Source organism: Rattus norvegicus, chromosome 11, assembly GCF_021556685.1.
Source record: "Rattus norvegicus strain SHRSP/BbbUtx chromosome 11, alternate assembly SHRSP_T2T, whole genome shotgun sequence".
Lineage (NCBI taxonomy): Eukaryota > Metazoa > Chordata > Mammalia > Rodentia > Muridae > Rattus > Rattus norvegicus.
Window position 1 is genome coordinate 41,838,825 of NC_141544.1, and position 19,245 is coordinate 41,858,069.

General features: G+C 39.1%; 1 protein-coding gene across 1 annotated transcript; it reads right to left on the bottom strand.

Moving 5' to 3' along the window:
- Positions 1 to 13,109: 13,109 nt before the first annotated feature.
- Krtap19-5 (keratin associated protein 19-5) lies at positions 13,110 to 13,310 on the bottom strand. Its single transcript, NM_001195612.1, has one exon. It carries the CDS (start codon positions 13,308 to 13,310, stop codon positions 13,110 to 13,112), a length of 201 nt encoding a protein of 66 aa, NP_001182541.1.
- Between the last annotated feature and the right edge of the window lie 5,935 nt (positions 13,311 to 19,245).

Here is a 19,245-nt window from a genome sequence, read left to right on the forward strand (position 1 = left end):
ATGAGGAGGAGTAGAAGGAAGAAAGTCCTGTTGTAGAACTGAGTGAAATGAGACAATCAGTCAACTGAATAAGTGCAGCTAAAAGCTGCTGAATTAAGTACGAACTAACCTCATATGAAAAATTGCCCTGCTTAATTGCTAACGTAAAGATCAATGGCACATTTAATTATCAACTAAGAATATACAAAGGAGTAGGGTGAGATTGGAGAATTCAAAAACTTTTCTGGCAGAGCTACTTTCCTTCCCCAGTATGCTTAATGATATGGTTTAATTGAAAATATTCTATTGATTTTATAATTAAAGCGGGAAGCTTACTGAATGTGAGTTGAGAGCGAGTTGACAAATATTCATAAGTGTAACAAATCACGTTTAACATATGAAAATATAGTTATGTTGTCAGCCTCTTGTTGACCTGAATGTGAATTTTTCCTTGTGGAAAGGAAAACAGAAAAGTATCACTTATTGATCTTTGTGATGCTTTTAATTCAATCCCAAACTATTATTGGGGCAATTTATAATTGTTTGTATGTTTATGGGCTCTTTCCTTCATAATGGAATTGTTTAGATTCATCAGCATGCACACATAATTAAATTTATAAACAGAAAGAATATGTTCTTTACTAAACATATGGATTTATTAGAAGGTGAAGAAATAAATACCAAATCAATTACAGACAAAGTTAAAGAATTCTGGCGTTGTGAGGTCATCTGTGCGATAAACTGAAAACTGTGTGGTATAGTCAATTCTAAATTATCCTATCCTAAATTTAGTTGTAGAATGAGTGAAGCCATCTTTAGAGAGTTCTGTTATTGCTACTCTTCCTGTTACTATTATGGTTCTTGATATTACTTATTATTGAATGTGAAAACAATCTACTAGAGACCAGAGAGTCCACATCCTAGGCATAATGGGTGGGAACGTGCATCCACAGCCCTTGTAGCCAGACTCATAATCAGAGCTCTCACAGTCACTGCCACACCCCAGACTGCCAGGGTCTCCACATCCATAACCACAGCCACTGTACTAGATTCTGAAGCCTCCATGGCTGCAGGCTAGCCCAGATCTTAATTACTGTGCTTGTTCATGGTGTCCAGAGTATCGAGTTAGTCTGGTCGGGGCAATAAGACCAAATATTTATCATTTACTGTCAAATTTTCATATAATTCTATGTGCCATACTTCACAAAGCCCTGACAAAATGAAGACAGCCTCTAACTCACCACAGTGTGAGAGTTTGCTTTGTGTTCATGGCGCCCCTGAAACCCATTACATCACCTTTAAGGCAAGAAATTTCTGGTTCTACCTTCAAAATCTGCACCCAGTAAGCCCTAAACAGAGCTGTTCACAGACAAATAGAAGACAGAGTTTTAGTACTATGTTGAAATTCAATATCACTTGATATCTAGGTTTCTTGGAATTATTTTGTTTTGCTTGCTATTAAATGAAAAAAAGGCAATCAGATCCAATGTATTATAGCCTTCCAAAGCCATGCCTGTCTCACATTGAGTTTCGTTTCAGTGGGGGGATACCTTTGAAAACCCTGACGGCATCAGCCGGTCTGCTGTGGGCCCCAGTCATGATGAACTTCCCCGGGGAAAGCTGAAATGGACTCATCAGCTTTTTAAATCTTCCTTTATCACTATTTTAGAGCATCGATCCTTATAACCATAAGCTTTACCTTAATTCTTGAAAAATAAAAACTGTTTTTATCTTTTAACACAGCATACTTGTATAAATGTGAACGGCAGTTGTTAATGATAACTAGAAATCTATTTTGTAAGCAGTCTCACAAACAATTCAAAACTTAACTGTTTTATAATGATTTCTTTTCATGTATATTGGGTATCCAAAGTATCGTCATAAAGTAGTGGTTACGGTCCCCTCCCCTGTCACTGTCCTCACTGAGCCCTCACTTCCTCTGAACCTTCCTGCATCATCTAGTCAGCTGCTCGTGTGCCCATCACTTTCCACTGAAGACTTAATTTTTCATGTAAAATCGATGTTATTATGTAGAGACACATATCTCCTTTCACCACAATCATTTTAATCTCTTCCCACTTGCCTCTTACATGTTTATTTACAACATAATAGCTGACTGGTGGCTCATGAGATAATAAATATTTATTAGAATCTCAAATCTTGAGAATGTTCTGTTACAAATGACTATATAACTCAACAACCATTTACACTGGAGATGTCTTGACAAATCCCCCCAAAATAACCATGTTGTAGAAAGGTAGAATAGAAGAGATAATATTTGAGATGGAAATGATTTTCAGCCATGCTTAAGATGCTGTCCATGTGTATAGAAACTCAAGGTTGCTGTGAAGCATGCCTAATCTTTACTCACAGATAACCTCGAGTTCAAGTTTAAACATAAGCAGCTTCTATGCCTTTATCCATAGAGATAATTTTCATGATTGTTAATATGAACATGGTTACCTGTGTAGGAATGCCAGACTATTTTAAAACTTAACTTAGAGAATAGGTGATGGTTTTGACCATTGTTATCTATAGATGTAGGTTAAATATTTGTGACCTCTGGCTTCCATACAGCCTTTCACCTCGTGTGTGTGTGTGTGTGTGTGTGTGTGTGTGTGTGTGTGCACGCGCGCGCGCACAAACACATACACATACATTCATACATGTGCACAAAAACACAGGAATTTATAACAATAATACACATTACCTATCTTTCTGCTTCTTTTAATTGTTTATTCTGAATGAAAAACAACACTTAGGAATTTAATATTTCATCCTCATTAATTCAAGCTGAAGCCACGAACTTACAAATAAAACAAGTGGTTTTTAGAATGTCACAATTTACTTACTTGAATTTACAAATTATTTACATGCTTAGAGTAACAAATTGGTGCAATGTGCTGTCCATAAGATAACCATATCCGTTCCCCATAATAGGAGATATTCTAAATCCTCCCATTTATTCCTGCAGAGATGCACAGAGGCAATAGATCAATATCTGATAGCACAGTACCTCTGCACTGTACTGTTTAATACATACTATATAGATCACTCTTCTTTATTAGTATGGGCAGTCCCTATAAATAATATAGATGGTATTAATAACTTGAAAATTAATATCTGTTGTTACTATCTGTCAAACTCTGTAATCCTCTAATCAAATCACTGGACCATCGTTGCTCTGATGGAGTCCAGTAAAGTGATAATACCCTTGGAGAACACATACTCAAAGGAGCTCTCTCTGACTGCTGAAGAAGGGGTCCATACCTGTGATTAATGAGCAGGTCTGACAGAATTACTTACTACTTATTTGTATTCATACTGAAAGACACTACATTAATTAAAACAAAAATACTAAATAGGAAGAGAATTAGAATACGAATATGAAAGGTGAGTGAATTCTTGCAAATTTATATGTCTTGATTGGATGAATTGGTGGACAAATCTGTTTTAAAATGAAATGGCTTATTTGAAAATGCTCATGAACAAAGTGTGGAGCAAGGGCTGAAGGAAAGGTTACCCACAGACTGCCCGACCTGGGCATCCATCCCATATGCAGACACCAAGCCCAATCACTATTGCTGATGCCAAGAAGTGCTTACTGACAGGAACCTGATATGGATGTCTCCTGAGAGGCTCTGGTAGAGCCTAACTGATACAGATTAAGATGCTTGCTGCTAACCATCTGGCTGAGCACAGGGACCCCAATGGAGGAGTTAGAGAAAGGACCAAAGGGGTTTGTAACCCCATAGGAAGAACAACAATATCAGTCAACCAGATCCCTTAGAGCTCTCAGGGACTAAATCACTAACCAATGAGGAAACATGGAGGGACTCGAGGCTCCAGCCTCAAATGTAGCAGAGGATGGCACTGTATGGCATTAATAGGAGAAGCCCTTGGTCCTGTGAAGGCTCATTGTTCCAGTGTAGGGGAAATGCCAGGGTGTTGAGGTGGGAGTGGGTGGAGGGAGTGGGAGCATCCTCATAGAAGCTGAGGGAGAAGTGGAGGGGGTGGAAAAGGGAGAAAAGGTGATAGCATTTGAAATGTAAATACATAAAATATCCAATAAAAATAAAGAAAGAAAAAACGCTCAATAAACAAAACATAAATCAAGAGCAAGAGATGGCATTTTTAGGAGCAAATAAGTAAATGAATGCAACATATGCTGATTTCCAGTAGAATAATTTATTGCAAACTAAACCACAACATTCTATATGTATTAAAGTAGGGAGTGTCTACTTTAATGATGAGATGATAAACCCTCTTAAAACCTTGATCTCTTCAGATTTTCTTGGCTCAGTCCATAGTAGTATAGATTCAATATTTTATTGATTTGACCAATCTTATTATGATGTCAAGCACTGGTTTCCCAGGACAGCCCTTCAGTAGATGGAAGAGAATCCACATCCTCCATAGGAATGTGGACGGCTGTAGCCATAGCCAAAGCCTCCATAGCCAGAGCCATAGCCAAAACCTCTACAGTCAGAACCATAGCCAAAGTCTCCATAGCCAGAGCCAGAGCCAAAGCCTCTATAGCCACCATAGCCCAGTCTGTGGAAATTGCCACAGCCATAGCCATAGCCAGAGCCCCGGCCCCCAAAGCCTCCAGAGCCTCCATAGTAGCTGTTGAAGTAACTCATGGTGTCTGACTGAAGAGCTGGGGATGCTTCTCAAGGGAAGATCTTGAGTACAAATGTCCTCCTGTGAGGCCTGCTCATATACCCCTAGAAGACCACATGACATGTACTGTGCCTTCCCGCCTTTTGCATCATTTTACTTTAATAAGCTACTCAAAACTACTCCTTACTACCTTGTCCACTGGCAAGGAGAGCCTCCTTGACATTCATTAAACTATCGAATGTGCTTAGCTTCCAAATTACCATGGCCCTTAAAATTCCTCTCATCCCTTAATGAGATGGAGTTGCTGCATCTTCAAAGTCTGGACAGACCAACACCCTAATAGAACTCCTCATACCTGGCCTGTTTGAATGATCACATCTAACAATGCCTTGTTCTCAATTAAACCTATTCATGTCCGGCTTTTCTTAGATGCTTAAGTTACAAATTAAATCAAAGGGCTATGTCCCACTTGGAGCTCTGCATCCTCCCGTACCCACTACAAGTATTTTATTTTTCAGACTCTAATGTAAATTAATGATCTGTTTGGGGGGGAGTAGAACACACATGAAAGTAAGAAGGCATCAGTTCTACTGTGTTTGAAGGATAAAACACTCTAGATACAAAGGAAGGTCTATTTTTCTTCTTTGCCATCATTAGGGGATTATTCACCATAACTGTCATTTTTTCCTGCAGTTTCTTCCAGTTGGTCTTTACAGACGGTGAGTTAACATCACTATTGTCTTTAAAGCACGTACTCAGTTTGTCGGAATTCACTTTCACTACAGCAAAGCTCCATAAGCTTGGGCAAAGGTGAGAAGGAAAAGAACTAAAACGGAAGACACTTACAAAAATGGTTTCAAAAAAGGAGCTTGGAAACCCATGGAAAGATATCGCAAATCCTGACACTCTCCTCTGCACACCTCTGTAATGTATTACCAAAACAGCCCAGCATCCTGTGATCTGCATTTGACTTTACTTCAACTTCCATCTCTTTAACTGTGTACCTGATATTTTTTTTTCTTTTCTTTTTTTCGGAGCTGGGGACCGAACCCAGGGCCTTGCACTTGCTAGGCAAGTGCTCTACCGCTGAGCTAAATCCCCAACCCCTGTGTACCTGATATTTAATGTGACTCTTTTCCTTCAAAATTGACTATATATTTGGGATGGTTTTACATTTCAGAAAAATGAACATCAACATGACGATGTCCCTATAACACCCCCTTCAACAATGTTCTTCTATAAAGATGTTTCAATAACATTGCACACTTATCGCAGAGGATGGGGCCATTGTGGTAGATTGTCATTACCCAAACCTCACAGTTCGACCAGAGTTTGTGGTTGTGTTTTCCATTGGATGATCTTTGACAACTTTATGGAGTCATGGAAACATGAACTCAGTATCATAAAAATATTTCCACTGAGCTATAAACAATCTCCTTTTCATACAATCATTCCTTAGTACGTCTCCCATTCTCTGGGAAAATGTTGGGATTTATTGCTCATTGATATTTATGTTCTTTATTTTGCCAGACTATCGTGCTGCCAGATTCCTACAGGAGTATACCTTTTCAGCATGGCTTCTTTATTTAAGTAAATACCTTTTAGGGGTCTTCTTCTATGCCTCAAAGGCTCATTTCTTTTTTATCTCCGGATATAACTCTGTCTCATAAAAATAATGCTTTGTCGATCTACTTACTCTGTAAAAGGTGTGCTTATTGTTATACACATTTGTTAACTATGAAAACAGTAAGTCATTTGTTCATATTATCATGGGCACATAAAGTTTCAGCTCATCTGTGTAAATGTCAAGGAGGGAAATTGCCTGGGATGAATAAGTTTAGCTTGGCAGGAAATTGCCAAAGAGTCTTCTTACTGTGCTATGCCCATGTGCATTCCTGGCAGGAGTAGACATTGCCCTGGCAGCGTTTGTTGCTGTCAGTGTTTGGAACTTAACTCAATGTGATATCTACTAACATTAATATCACTTTTAGAAAATCACCCACTCTGTGTCCTCACATATGTCAGTATGTTATGGTGAAACACATGAAATAAAAATTTAGGAACCATTGCTTTTATTCAACCCCATAGCATATATATATATATATATATATATATATATATATATATATATATATATATATATATATATATATATAATGTGGTACATCTATACAATGGAGTACTACTCAGCTATTGAAAACAAGAAAACAATGACTTTATGAAATTCTTAGGTAAATGGATGGAACTAGAAAATATCATCCTGGGGGTTGGGGATTTAGCTCAGTGGTAGAGCGCTTGCCTAGGAAGCACAAGGCCCTGGGTTCGGTCCCCAGCTCCGAAAAAAAGAACCAAAAAAAAAAAGAAAATATCATCCTGAGTGAGGTAACCCAATCACAAAAGAACACACATGGGATGCACTCACTGTTAAGGTGGCTATTAGCCCAAAAGCTCGGAATACCCAAGACACAATTCACAGACCACATGAAGCTCAAGAAGAAGGAAGATCAATGTATGGATGCTTCAGTCCTTCATAGAAGGGGGAACAAAAATACTCACAGAGGGAAATATGGACAAAAGTGTGGAGCAGAGACTGAAGGAAAGGCCATCCAGAGACTGCCCCATCTATACCATATACAGCCACCAAACCCAGAAAATATTGATGAAGCCACGAAGTGCATGCTGACAGGAGTCTCATATAGCTGTCTCTTGAGAGGCTCTGCCAGAGCATGACAAATACAGAAGCAGATGCTTGTAGCCAACCATCGAACTGAGAACGGGGTTCCCAGTGGAGGAATTAGAGAAAGGACTGACTGAAGTAGCTGAAAGGTTTTGAAATCACATAGGAAGAGCAAGAACATCAACCAATCAGAGCTCCCAGGGATTAAACCACCATCCAAAGAGTATACAGAGATGGACCTATGGCTTCAGCTGCGTATGTAACAGAGGATGGTCTCATCGGACATCAACGGGAGGAGAGGCCCTTGGTTCTGTCAAGGCTGGATGCCCCAGTATAGGGAAATGTCAGGGCAGGCAGGTGGAAGGTAGTGGCTGGGTGGGTGGGGGAGCACCCTCATAGAAACAGGGGGAGGGGGAATGAAATAGCAGGTTTCTGGAGGGAAAACCAGGAAAAGGTATAACATTTAAAAATGTAAATAAAAATCCAATAAAAGAAAAAATAAGAAAAAAAGTTCAAATGGCTTCTGACTTCAAGAGAGCATAAAACTCTCAATGTATTTCATCTCCACTTGCTCTTAAGTGTAATCTATGATATGATGAACTGCACAGTAAACATTTAAGTATGACACTTCATGAGTTATTTATATTTGTATCCCTTACAGCTTCCGACTCTGCCAGTGAACTACATCCAACTGTGATCCAAAAATAGCAATAAAAAATTCCAGAATGGTCATAAATTTCAAACTGTTCTCCATGATTGATAACACAAACTGTACTTACACCCTTGTTATCATGTCTGGAATATTCCCTTGTCAAGCAGTATGAGCTATACACCAATGAACTGCTTACTCATCTCAGTCATTGAAACAGTAGCCACAGAATCTTGTAGTCTGTATTTGTATAAGTCTGGTGTAGCCAAGACCATTTGACCATCAACCATCCTCCATCTGACTTCCTTGCATGGGTAGGCACTGTACAATCTCACATCTGCAAGGTAAGGACGATTACAGTAATTCATTTTAAGTCAGATAGAGTACACCCTCATATGGAATTTAATAAACACTTCATGGTTACAATTGCTAAGCTCTCTCTTATAATATGTGAATATAGTTTTTCCATACAGATATATGACTAAGAAATTTTAGAGATTTTTCAAGTGATGAGATTTAGACTGAATTAACACCCTACTCTTGTTTGGTAAAATAATTGTTTCCATCACCTGAAAGAAAGTCTCAGTGAGAAATTTGTCTATACCTAGTTGGCTTGTGTTGGTGTTTGTGGGAGCATAGTCTTGAAAAAATAGATTTCACACACACACACACACACACACACACACACACACACACACACACGTGTGCGTGTCTATGTGATATTTATTGTTTTATAATTTCATGCAGTATATTTCTATACATCCCACTCTTCTCCCTCTCTACCCAAATTCATGCTATTTTTCTCTCAAAAACAAAAACAGCAAAAAGCATTTAAAAGCATGGAGTCATATGGGTAAACACTCTTCTAAAATGTCACTATTGTACAAGTGGGCATATCTTCTGGGCACATCATTATTATAGCTTCTTTCAAGCCATTTGTGATGACTGCATCCATGGCTTAGTCTGGTTGCATGTCATGAGTTGCTGTTGTCTATTTGTCCATCTCACATGTTGGGTAGACAGTGGGTACTAGTCAGGCTTCTTGTGATTGCTGTCTTGATTCCTAATAATTGATGTTGGGAGACATGGCCTAATTTTATGTGCGCCAAAATTAGCGTCCAGGAGTATATGAGAGTAGAGGATATGAGCTGTGGAATAAGCATGCATGTCTTTACACCCTCTGCTTCTGTATGTGGAGTGGACCTACACTGTCTGAGGTTCCTGCATTGACTTCCTGCAGTGATGGAGAGCAATCTGAAACCGTGAGCTAAAATGAACTCTTTCTCTCCTAAGTCGGCTTTGGAGGAGTATCTGATCATAGCCCCAGAAATGAAACTAGGACAGCGATCATCAAAGTGGAACCATGTGCTTCATCTTCATCTCTGACAAAGCCTGCCTCTCAACCTCATGGAAAATTTCACTGGACGTGATTTTGTTTTCTTATTTGTTTATATTCTTCTCTCATACCTGACATCTCGATCAAAATTTCCCCTCCCTGTCCTCCCATCCATCCTCTTCCCCACTCCTCTCTCTACCAGGTTCACCTCCTCCTCTTCTCCCCAGAAATGAGCAGGCTTCCAAGGGATATCAACCACACAGTACATAACAAGATACAATAAGATCAGGCACAAATCATCCCATCAAGACTGGAAAATGTAATCCAGTAGGACGGAAAAGGTTCCACAGATCAAGAACAGTTCCAGCTCCCATTGTTAGAAATCCCACAATCAATCAATCAATCAATAAATCAATCAATGCAAGAAAGCTACTCAGCCATAACACATATGCAGAGGGCATAGGTAAGACCTCTACAGGGTCTCTGATCTCTTCAAGTTCTCATGAGGCCCAGTCAGTTAACTCTGTGGGTTGTATTCTCATATGTCCCTGACACTTCTGGTTCCTTCTGTCCCTGACCCCACCTCCTCCCCAGGGCTCCCCAAGTTCTGCTTAATTTTGGTTGTGGGCCTCTGCATCATCTCCCATCAATTGTTGGATAAAGTCTCTCTGGTCTCTTTGATGATGATTCTGCTAGGCTCCAGTCCCAGCATACTCTGCATGTGGGGCATATCATAAGTTGAAGGTTTTGTAGCAGGGTTGGTGTCCCAATCCCTCCACTTGAGGCCTTTCCTGATTACTGGAGAGGGCCAGGCCAGCCTCTGTGTCCCTTACTACTAGGAGTCTTCGCTAGTGTTATTCTCATAGATTCCACAGAATCCATTTACTAATGTAGGCATGATGTTTTGTTCTCTGTACAGTTTACCTTAGTGTTATTAAATTGCTGATTTCTCTGACCTCCTAACTTATTTCAATCTGAGCATGGTAGTATATTGCGTATACCAAAAATCTCCTGTCTCAAGTTTATGTAAACAATTCTTACCATTTATTCTCTGCTTGGTCAATAAATGCTGATCATCCAGTGGATGGGCAAAACTGAGTATAGGGCAAGATGTCTACCAGCCATCCTGATAGGAGGGAGAGGGAGGGAGGGAGAGAGGGAGAGAGAGGGAGGGGAGAGAAGGAGAGAGGGAGAGAGGGAGATCAGAGCAGCTGGGAGAATGGAGGAATTGGAGCCATGAGGAAGAGTTCCAGAGAGGGAGGGGGAGAGAGGGGGGGTCATGGAAATACACCTGAAGCCCAAGGAGCCAGATCAATAATAATATCCAAGTATCATGGGATGGAACTGAGAGGTAGTCAGATGAGCATAGGAGGTTATGGTAGAACAGTTAACTGCTCAGCTACTGGGATGCAGTTTTAAATAAGTCTTCTAGCATAAGGTAAAGAAATATAGCTGCCAGATTAACTCACTACTTACACTTATATTAGAGATAATTCTTTTACAACTAGGTTTCTACCTTGCCCCTGAAATTCCACCCCTAATTTCAGTTTCTCCTAGTATATTCTCCCTTTCTCACCCACATGCTATCTCTCCTGTTCCTAACTCCACACACCCCAATCCACTCTGAAAATCTATTCTATTTTCCCTTCCCCAAGATATCCTTGCATCACCTAAAGCCCTCCTTATTACTTATTTTCTGAGCTTATGGACTATGGCATGATGCCTTTTACTTTACAGCTAATATTCCTTATAAGTGAGTGCAACCATGTTTGTCTTTCGGGGTCTGGGTTACCTGATTTAGGGTAATTTTATTTCTAGTTCCACCCATTTGTCTACACATTTTAAGATACCATTCTTTTGAAGAATTGAGTAATGGCAACTTTTGCTATTCTATTTTTGGAATTTCATGATCGAGTATTTTATTCATTTTTAATTGAGTTTTGGAATGTCCTATCATTGATTTATAGGAGATATTTCTGCAGAGATCTTGAGAAGATTTTCTGAAAAAAAATTCCTCAGAATAATATTATTCACTTTAAAATGATTTCTTTGTAATAAATTGATTTCTTTTCATTTTGCTACTATATGCATTTGAAGGAGGGAGGAAAGGAGGGAGGGAGGGAGACAGAGACAGAGACAGAGAGAGACAGAAAGACAGAGAAAGACAGAGGGAGAGAGAGAGAGAGAGAGAGAGAGAGAGAGAGAGAGAGAGAGAGAGAGAGAGAGAATGCCCATGCCATGACTAGTGAGTGAAAAGAGGAAACATTTCAGGAGATAGTTTTCTGGTTTCTGTTTCTACCAGGTGGGTTCCAAGGATCAAGATCAGGCTGTCAGACTTGGCAACAGACATTCTTCACTGAAAGCTCCTGCTGGCCCTTAAAGTGACTTCTGAAAATGATTATATTCAATATATTATTATGTTTATCTTATACAGTTATATTGTTGTCCAGATTTATACACTATTGGGTCTCATGTGTTATTTTCATTTCTTTGTCTAGTGTCTTTAAAACTTGTCTTATTTTGAGATAACATATACAGTGACTCATGTGAATACTTATTTCTCATTTAGTCAATTAGAAGCTATAGAAATTACAAATCAATCAAAATATTTTAATGATGTCACCCAGCCAGATCGTTTCTTCTTTGGGAACTGATGTGCCCATAATATATTATGTCTTAGGAAAGTGTCCTACAGCTTAATTTTATCTTAAGTCAATGCAACCTGACAATTGGTGGAATAAATATGATAAAATACTAATATGCTAGGAGTGGCAAATCTTGTATTCAAATTGATCCTATTTAGATATAATGTTTCTTCAGGGAATACTGCCATTAACCACTTAGGAATGATACTGTTTCATGTAAAATTATGACTTCATCAAACTTACTAGTGTCATTTGTATTCTGATCTGGAAAGAGGAGGGCCTCTTTATCAGAGGAAAAGTGTTGTTCAGAAAATGATTCTGTGTCTTTCAAATTTATTTTTATTTATTTATTTTACTCATTATTTCAAAATTATTTTTAAAAATAAACTTTGGAGTTGGCAATTATTATAGCTCATTTTCTCAAGCAAAGGACCCCATGATTTTACCAATGTTGCAACCCTTTAATACAGTGCCTTATGTTGCGGTGACCCTCAACACTGCTTCCTCATAACTATAAATTTGCTTGCTACCATTTGGAATCATAATGTGAATATCTGTGTTTTCTGATGGGCTTAGGCGACCCTGGTGAAAAGAACACTTGATTCCCTTCAAAGGGCTGGCAACCCCCCAGTTGAGAATCACTGCTCTAGAGTTTCTCCTCATTCTACCCCTAATCCATCACTGTGACTATAAATGTGGGTCACTACACCGGCTTACATATATCCTAGTGATTAAAACTCAGATCCTAGTAGTTGTGCAGTGAACAAACTTGTCTAGGACTCTCATTCACCTCATCCACTGAGACACCTCCTTGGCCCCTCAAATATTTTAAGTGGTTTCCTATCTAGGTTCATGATAGTGTCAACATTGAGCAAAGTCTAAATATATTACCAAGTATATTACAAAAGGTTATTAACACAAGAGCCATAAACACAGTTCTAAGTTAGGATAATTTATTGCAAAAGATCAAAGAGTCCACATTTAAGACTGAAAAGAAATAAGGGGGCATCATATGGAGAATTACAAGATGGTAAGCATTCTCTCAAAGGCTGACACGTTAAATGGTCGCCTCAAAGGCTCAGATGTTAAATTGTTTTCTTCTTGATTTGGTTCACAGTAAGTATGTTCATCTAATTTAGTTTTTATCATGTTTGCTGTCATGTTCTTAAAGTTAAGATGCTGGTTCCGCTGGAACGCATTTCAGTAGAAGCGGGAGAATCCATATCCTCCGTAATAAAATGGGCGGCGGTAGCCATATCCGTATCTGCCATAGACAGAGCCATATCCGTGGCCTCCAAAGCCACAGCCACAGCCATAGCCGTAACCCAGGTTTCCAAAGCCTCGGTAGCCGGAGCCCAGGCCTCCGTAGTAGCCTCCGTAGTAGCTGCCGTAGTAGCTCATGGTGTCAAGAGCAGTAGTTATGGATTGCTGTTCAAGGAAAAGATCTTGAGTGTGAGTGTGAGCCCGTGCGGGGGAGGTTTTTATACGTACTCTGGCCGGAGCAAGTGACAAGTCATGCACATACCCTTCCTTTGTGTCATCTTAGGTATTGTTTGTAACGTAGCAACTCATTGCTCTGCCATCTCCTGACACACAAAGGCCCCCCCTTCTCGTTAAAACACTTGAGATGGCTTAAATGTTCTATTTAGAATGTGCTTGAATTTATTGTTTTGATTTTTGTAAGGAGAAACGGTTGAACAGCGAAAATACACACACTTCAAACACTGAATAAAATGCCTCATTACCAAGAGCATTACATCATCGACATGTGGTGGGGATATTTTGATATGTAATAAGGCGTTTCTCCTGCTCTGTTGCCTCTCAAATTGACAACTTCATCTCCAGCTATATACCCACGGCTGTTTGTTCCACACACAGTTGTCAAATCCAGACATATCGCAGAACAAACCTATTCATCAGGAAGATTACTTAAAAAAAAAAAAAAGCCTAGATTTGTGCTATCAAAATAGTCTAATTCACAAGGACTCCTTCACCAGATCTGTACTTTAGATCTGGAATCACAGAAAGGAAAACGTGCCAATGTTTGCATTTTAAGTACAATACCTCTGTAATTGTTTTATTTCATACCTGCTTCTTACCTTTTTGCCATAAAATATAAAACAAGTGCAGAAATTGAGAGCGTGAAATTTTTCCTCTGAGGCAAGCTTATCAGAGTCAGCTCAAGAACTCTTGTCTAACAAGCCCTTGCCAGCTTGTTTCATCGGCTCTGTTGATTTCCATGTCTGTGCATGTGTGACTTCCTTTCCCTGCACCCTGAGCTTCCTTCCCAGTGCCTACCAGGAACTCGCAGGTCATGGGGTAGTGATGCTACACACTTTCCTCTTTGGCTTCCTTTCATTTACTCCAGCCATTGCTTTCGTTTGTCTCTCTCTTCTTCAGTTTGCCCCGATTTGGATCCCTTCACCTCTGCGGTTCACGGTCGGCCCACTCATCTCAGACAAGTTTGACCTTCTCCCTAACTTTGTTTAAACGAATTTAGCAACACACTATTTGCAAAATCTTATGGCAGAGCCTAAGCTTCCTGTTAAACGTTTAAAAGGTAGGTTGATTCAAGGCTTATGAAACGAAGCTATATGGTGAAGTGACACAGGTTGATAAGGGCCTGTGAAGAGTGGGACGAGGCTCCAATAGTCTCTCTGCTCACAACATTTCGAGCCAACGGAGGCTGAGGATGAAAATGGTGGGTTTGAAACCTGATAGAGAAAATACCAAATTCCAGGCAGGTCTAGGCTGAACACAGTCCGACCCTTTTTTTTTTCTCCTTCATCTTTATTAAATTGGGTATTTCTTATTTATATTTCAATTGTTATTACCTTTCCCGGTTTCCAGGCAAACATCCCCCTAACCCCTCCTTCTCAAGCAAATACAAAACTAGGTCAATTTTCAAATTATGTTTCGATGTCATGACCTAATTTTAATTTTAACCCGTGTTAAATTACCATGAAAACACTTGCAAGCTTGTATCGCAAAGTGTCCTATGCCAACCCATTTTGTTAACAGGCTTAACATAAAATCAGAAAACATAACAACAAAAATTGTTGAATTTTTCTTACAAAAGCTCTGAGTAATAATGAGATGGTATTATGCACACCCCATATTAGGACAGCTAGCTAAAAAAACTAGAATAAATAATACAAACTTTCTCATAATATTTCTAGAGTTTAGTTCAGTGATACCGCATGAAGCCTCATGTAGCTGCCCAATACACATTTCCTTCCTATTATTTAGGATACTATAGCTCTGAGCTAGAGGTCACATGGCCAAGTAAATTAATTTCAAGACTACTGATAACTAGAAATCAGGAATTATAAAATTAGAAATCATCGCTGTAAAACAGAGCTCAAACCAATATAATGTTTATTAAGACTTCAGCCAGTCTTATGTCATATTAAACCCCTTTGTGACTACTTGCCACGGTGACGATTGATAGGTCTCCTGGGACTGGAAGTCATAAATGAGCCACCGGCAAAGACCAGCTGCAGCTTCCTGTCTCTTGATCTTTAGCTATAATACTAATTTTTCATTGACTTAATAAGAATAAATTGTATCCTCAGAAGGAAAACAACTGCCTTCCAACCAAACGCTCTAAGAGGGATGCACAATAAGATCTATGACTAGAGCTAGGACCACGTTGCAATGCCACATTAAACACATGTAATGGAAAAAGATTATAGAGATATTTCCCAATATAAAATATACTGTGGAAATTTCAGATGAAAAATGACTAGCTTGGGAGTGAAAGGAGAAATAACTGTTGTGGTAAAATATCCGATATTTATGGAATAACTCTAAATTACTATTGAACAGCTGTTATGTACACCGACAGCTCTTAAATCTTATGCCAACAAGCTTGTAAAATGCATAATTCATCTTCCCTGCCTTCTATAAGTGGGAAATGGATGAGATACAACGAGACCTCAGAGACGATAGATTTCTTTTTTCAGTGGATCATTTTCTCATGAGTGTTAGGTCCTAACATTGTTCCAGAGACTGAAGGTCCAGCACCTTCCAGTTGAAAATTAAATAAAATGGCAGTTTCTAAAAGCACCGATCCAGTGTCACATTGAGGTCCGATGAAAGTGACACATGACAGGCCTGCTCATCTCATGGGCCACCTAGATCCTAAAGCCACATTCCAGGTCTTCAAGACCCATACCAGAATAGCTCATGGCACAGAAATGAGGCCTGAAACTGAAAAGTATTTCAGCATCTTCAGCGATAATGCGGTCAGTTTTTTATACTCTATATAAAATATTCATACATAATCACATTCTTGGAAATATCAGTAATTCATTTTCATGATATATGATCATTTGGGCATCATGACTATGAAAAAGTTAATCAATATTTTACCACTTGCTCTCTTTGATAGTAGTAAATAAATAAATAATAATAGCATTATTATTAAATAATAATAATTTAAGACATAATTATTATACATTATTATAATTTTATTTATTATTAAATAAATAAATAATGAATATTATTATTTAATAATAAATACAACATGTTCATTTTGAGTATAACTTTGTTCTCTCTATTCCTTCTGGGTTTCCACATACTACACTTATTAGTAATATTTCATGTATTTTTCTTATACAAATTTCTAAATTAGTGGTTCTCAAACTTCTTGATGTGTGACCCTTTAATAGAGTTCCTTATGTTGTGGTGACCCCCCCAACCATAAGATTATTTCATTGCAATGTTATAATTGCAACTTATTAGTATTATTTCATGTATTTTTCTTATACAAATTTCTAAATTAGTGGTTCTCAAACTTCCTGATGTGTGACCCTTTAATAGAGTTCCTTATGTTGTGGTGACCCCCCCAACCATAAGATTATTTCATTGCAATGTTATAATTGCAACTTTGCTATTGCTATGAAGAACAGTGCAAATACCTGATATGCAGAGTATCTGATATTTGATAACCAAAGAGGGTGAAGACCCACAGTTTGAGAACCACTGTTCGAAAGGCTGATGCAGGAGTATCAACCCTTTTAGTATCAATTACTTTTAGACCGGATATTGAAATGAGATACTGTTTTCGCTGAGTAAGTAGTATTCAAAGGGAAAAACAACCCAACTTCATTTACCTCATAAGACCCACTGTAGACTCATATGTTTAAACAAACCTATGTGGGTCAGAGAGTAGAATGTGGTGGTTTGAATATGCTTGGCCCACAGGGGGTGGTGCCGTTAGGAGGTGTGACCTTGTTGGAAGAAGCATGTTACTGTGGGGGTGAGCTTTAAAGCTACACCCACTGAGGAAGAGTCAGTTTTCTCCTGGCTGCAGTTAGATCAAGATGCAGAACTTTCTGCTTCTCTTGTGCCATGTGTGTCTGGTACCTGCCACGCTCCCACCTTGATGATAATGGACTGAACCTCTTAACCGGTAAGCCAGCCCCAATGAAATGTTATCCTCTATAAGAGTTACCTTGGTCATGGTGTCTCTTCACAGCAGTGGAAGCTCTAAGACATGTGTACATTAAGCACTGCCTAATAATTTCTAGTCGATTCTGCACTGAATTTATTATTTGTCCATTAGGAATCTACCACAGAACAAGTGCTCAGGAAGGCCCCCAAATGAATTATCCCACCTTTATTTATTTATATTATGTGCGTATATCTTCAACGTCATACAAGTGTAGTGGCCACTTGGAAGGAGTAAGAGTCAGCTTTCCCTAAGAGTTCACTAATCCCCATAAAAAAATAGTATTTACCCAAACTGAAGATGCCCTTTCTTTTCAATTCCTTACATATCATAGTCAGGAGTTCAATTTCCTGTAAACGTTTTTCTATATCTTCTAATACACTCAAGCAGAATCCTCTAACACAGCAATGTCTCATTTGCTACATTTCAATTCCAAAGATGGGGGAAAGTCTAGAACTCATTTGGAAAAGAAAAAAACTATCAATACTGATGTTATTTCCCTTCACAGACAGGAACAGGTTGGCAATGTTTGTGGGGATCTTAAGCACTACAGCATCAGCCCGTAGAATACAGTCTCGGCGAGCAGTAAAGTCGTTAGTACTTTGGTGGATAAATCTTAGTCTCACTGCAGAATGCAGAGTTTCAATGTGCGCTCTGATGATTCTACAGCCATAGTATTAGAAAATCATGCATAGTCAGAACTAAGAGTGATGCTTTCTGTTTACAGGAGCCAGAAATACATGAGTTATCCAGTAAAAATCATTTCTAATATTTTTCGCAATCAAAGTTGTATTCCGAGGGTTGAAAACATGAGCCAAAACCAGTTCTTGTTTCGTGGGTTTGGGAAACACAGTCAGAACTGAAGGAGTCCATTGTAGGCCCAGCTGAGCCTCCTGTAGCATCTTGCAACCAGGGTTTTTGAGTTTGAGCAAAGCTTGCCCATGTTTCCCTGTATGCTGACTAGAAACCAGCGAATGACTGTTAGCTTCCCTCAGAGTGCAAGAACCAAATAATGTTGACAGATTTCAAGTTCATTCAAATCTGAGGCTTTTTTAATACAGTAGAACAAAAAACCCATTTAAACAATTCTCTTAATTAGATGAGATCCAATTAAAGAGGCTTACATTTTTAATTTGATTTGCCTACTGAGCTTGCTTTCCGTGAAACCTATTCTGCCCACAATGAGGAGCGTTGATGCACTCTGCAAATTCAGATGTGACTTAGCCTCCCGGTCCGTTCTATGCCAGGCTTCAGTCTATAAACATGCTTCTCATCACAGATCAGGTACGTCTTCCTGCTCAGTCCTTTCCTTACTGTTTATCTTCTACTGAATCCCATGGTTCTCTTTTCATTACTATCCTGCGTGTTAACATTTTTGCTCTCACAGAACCACATGGGCAACAGGGCTCCCTACAGATGTTAATGATGGTGGGAAACTCCCACAAACTCGTGATTACAAACCATCATAACACCCTGACACAGCAGATTGCTCTGTGTCATGTTGGGAGGACGGTGAGCAACTTCTCTGCCCTTCCTCTCCTGCAACAGTATAGCCCCATGATTCTGAAGACCTGAAAGTGAGACAGTGAGTACCTCATAAGTTGATTGATTTACTATTCTATAATTTTTTGTCCTCATTTTAGAATGTGTTTCAACTTGTCCAAAATGTCTATAGTGAAATAATATGCACTGTGACACCGGCAGCAGCATTCAGCAACTTACGCTCCTGACTCATTGGTTGCATCATTCATTATGCTAGCGCTTGCTGTAACTTCGTGTCATCTTGTTCATGCTGGCCTGCAAGCATATGGAATCCCTGCCTGGGCTGTCAGTAGGTGACCGTAATGTGACTGGTTATGAAACAAAAATTTAAAATCACTA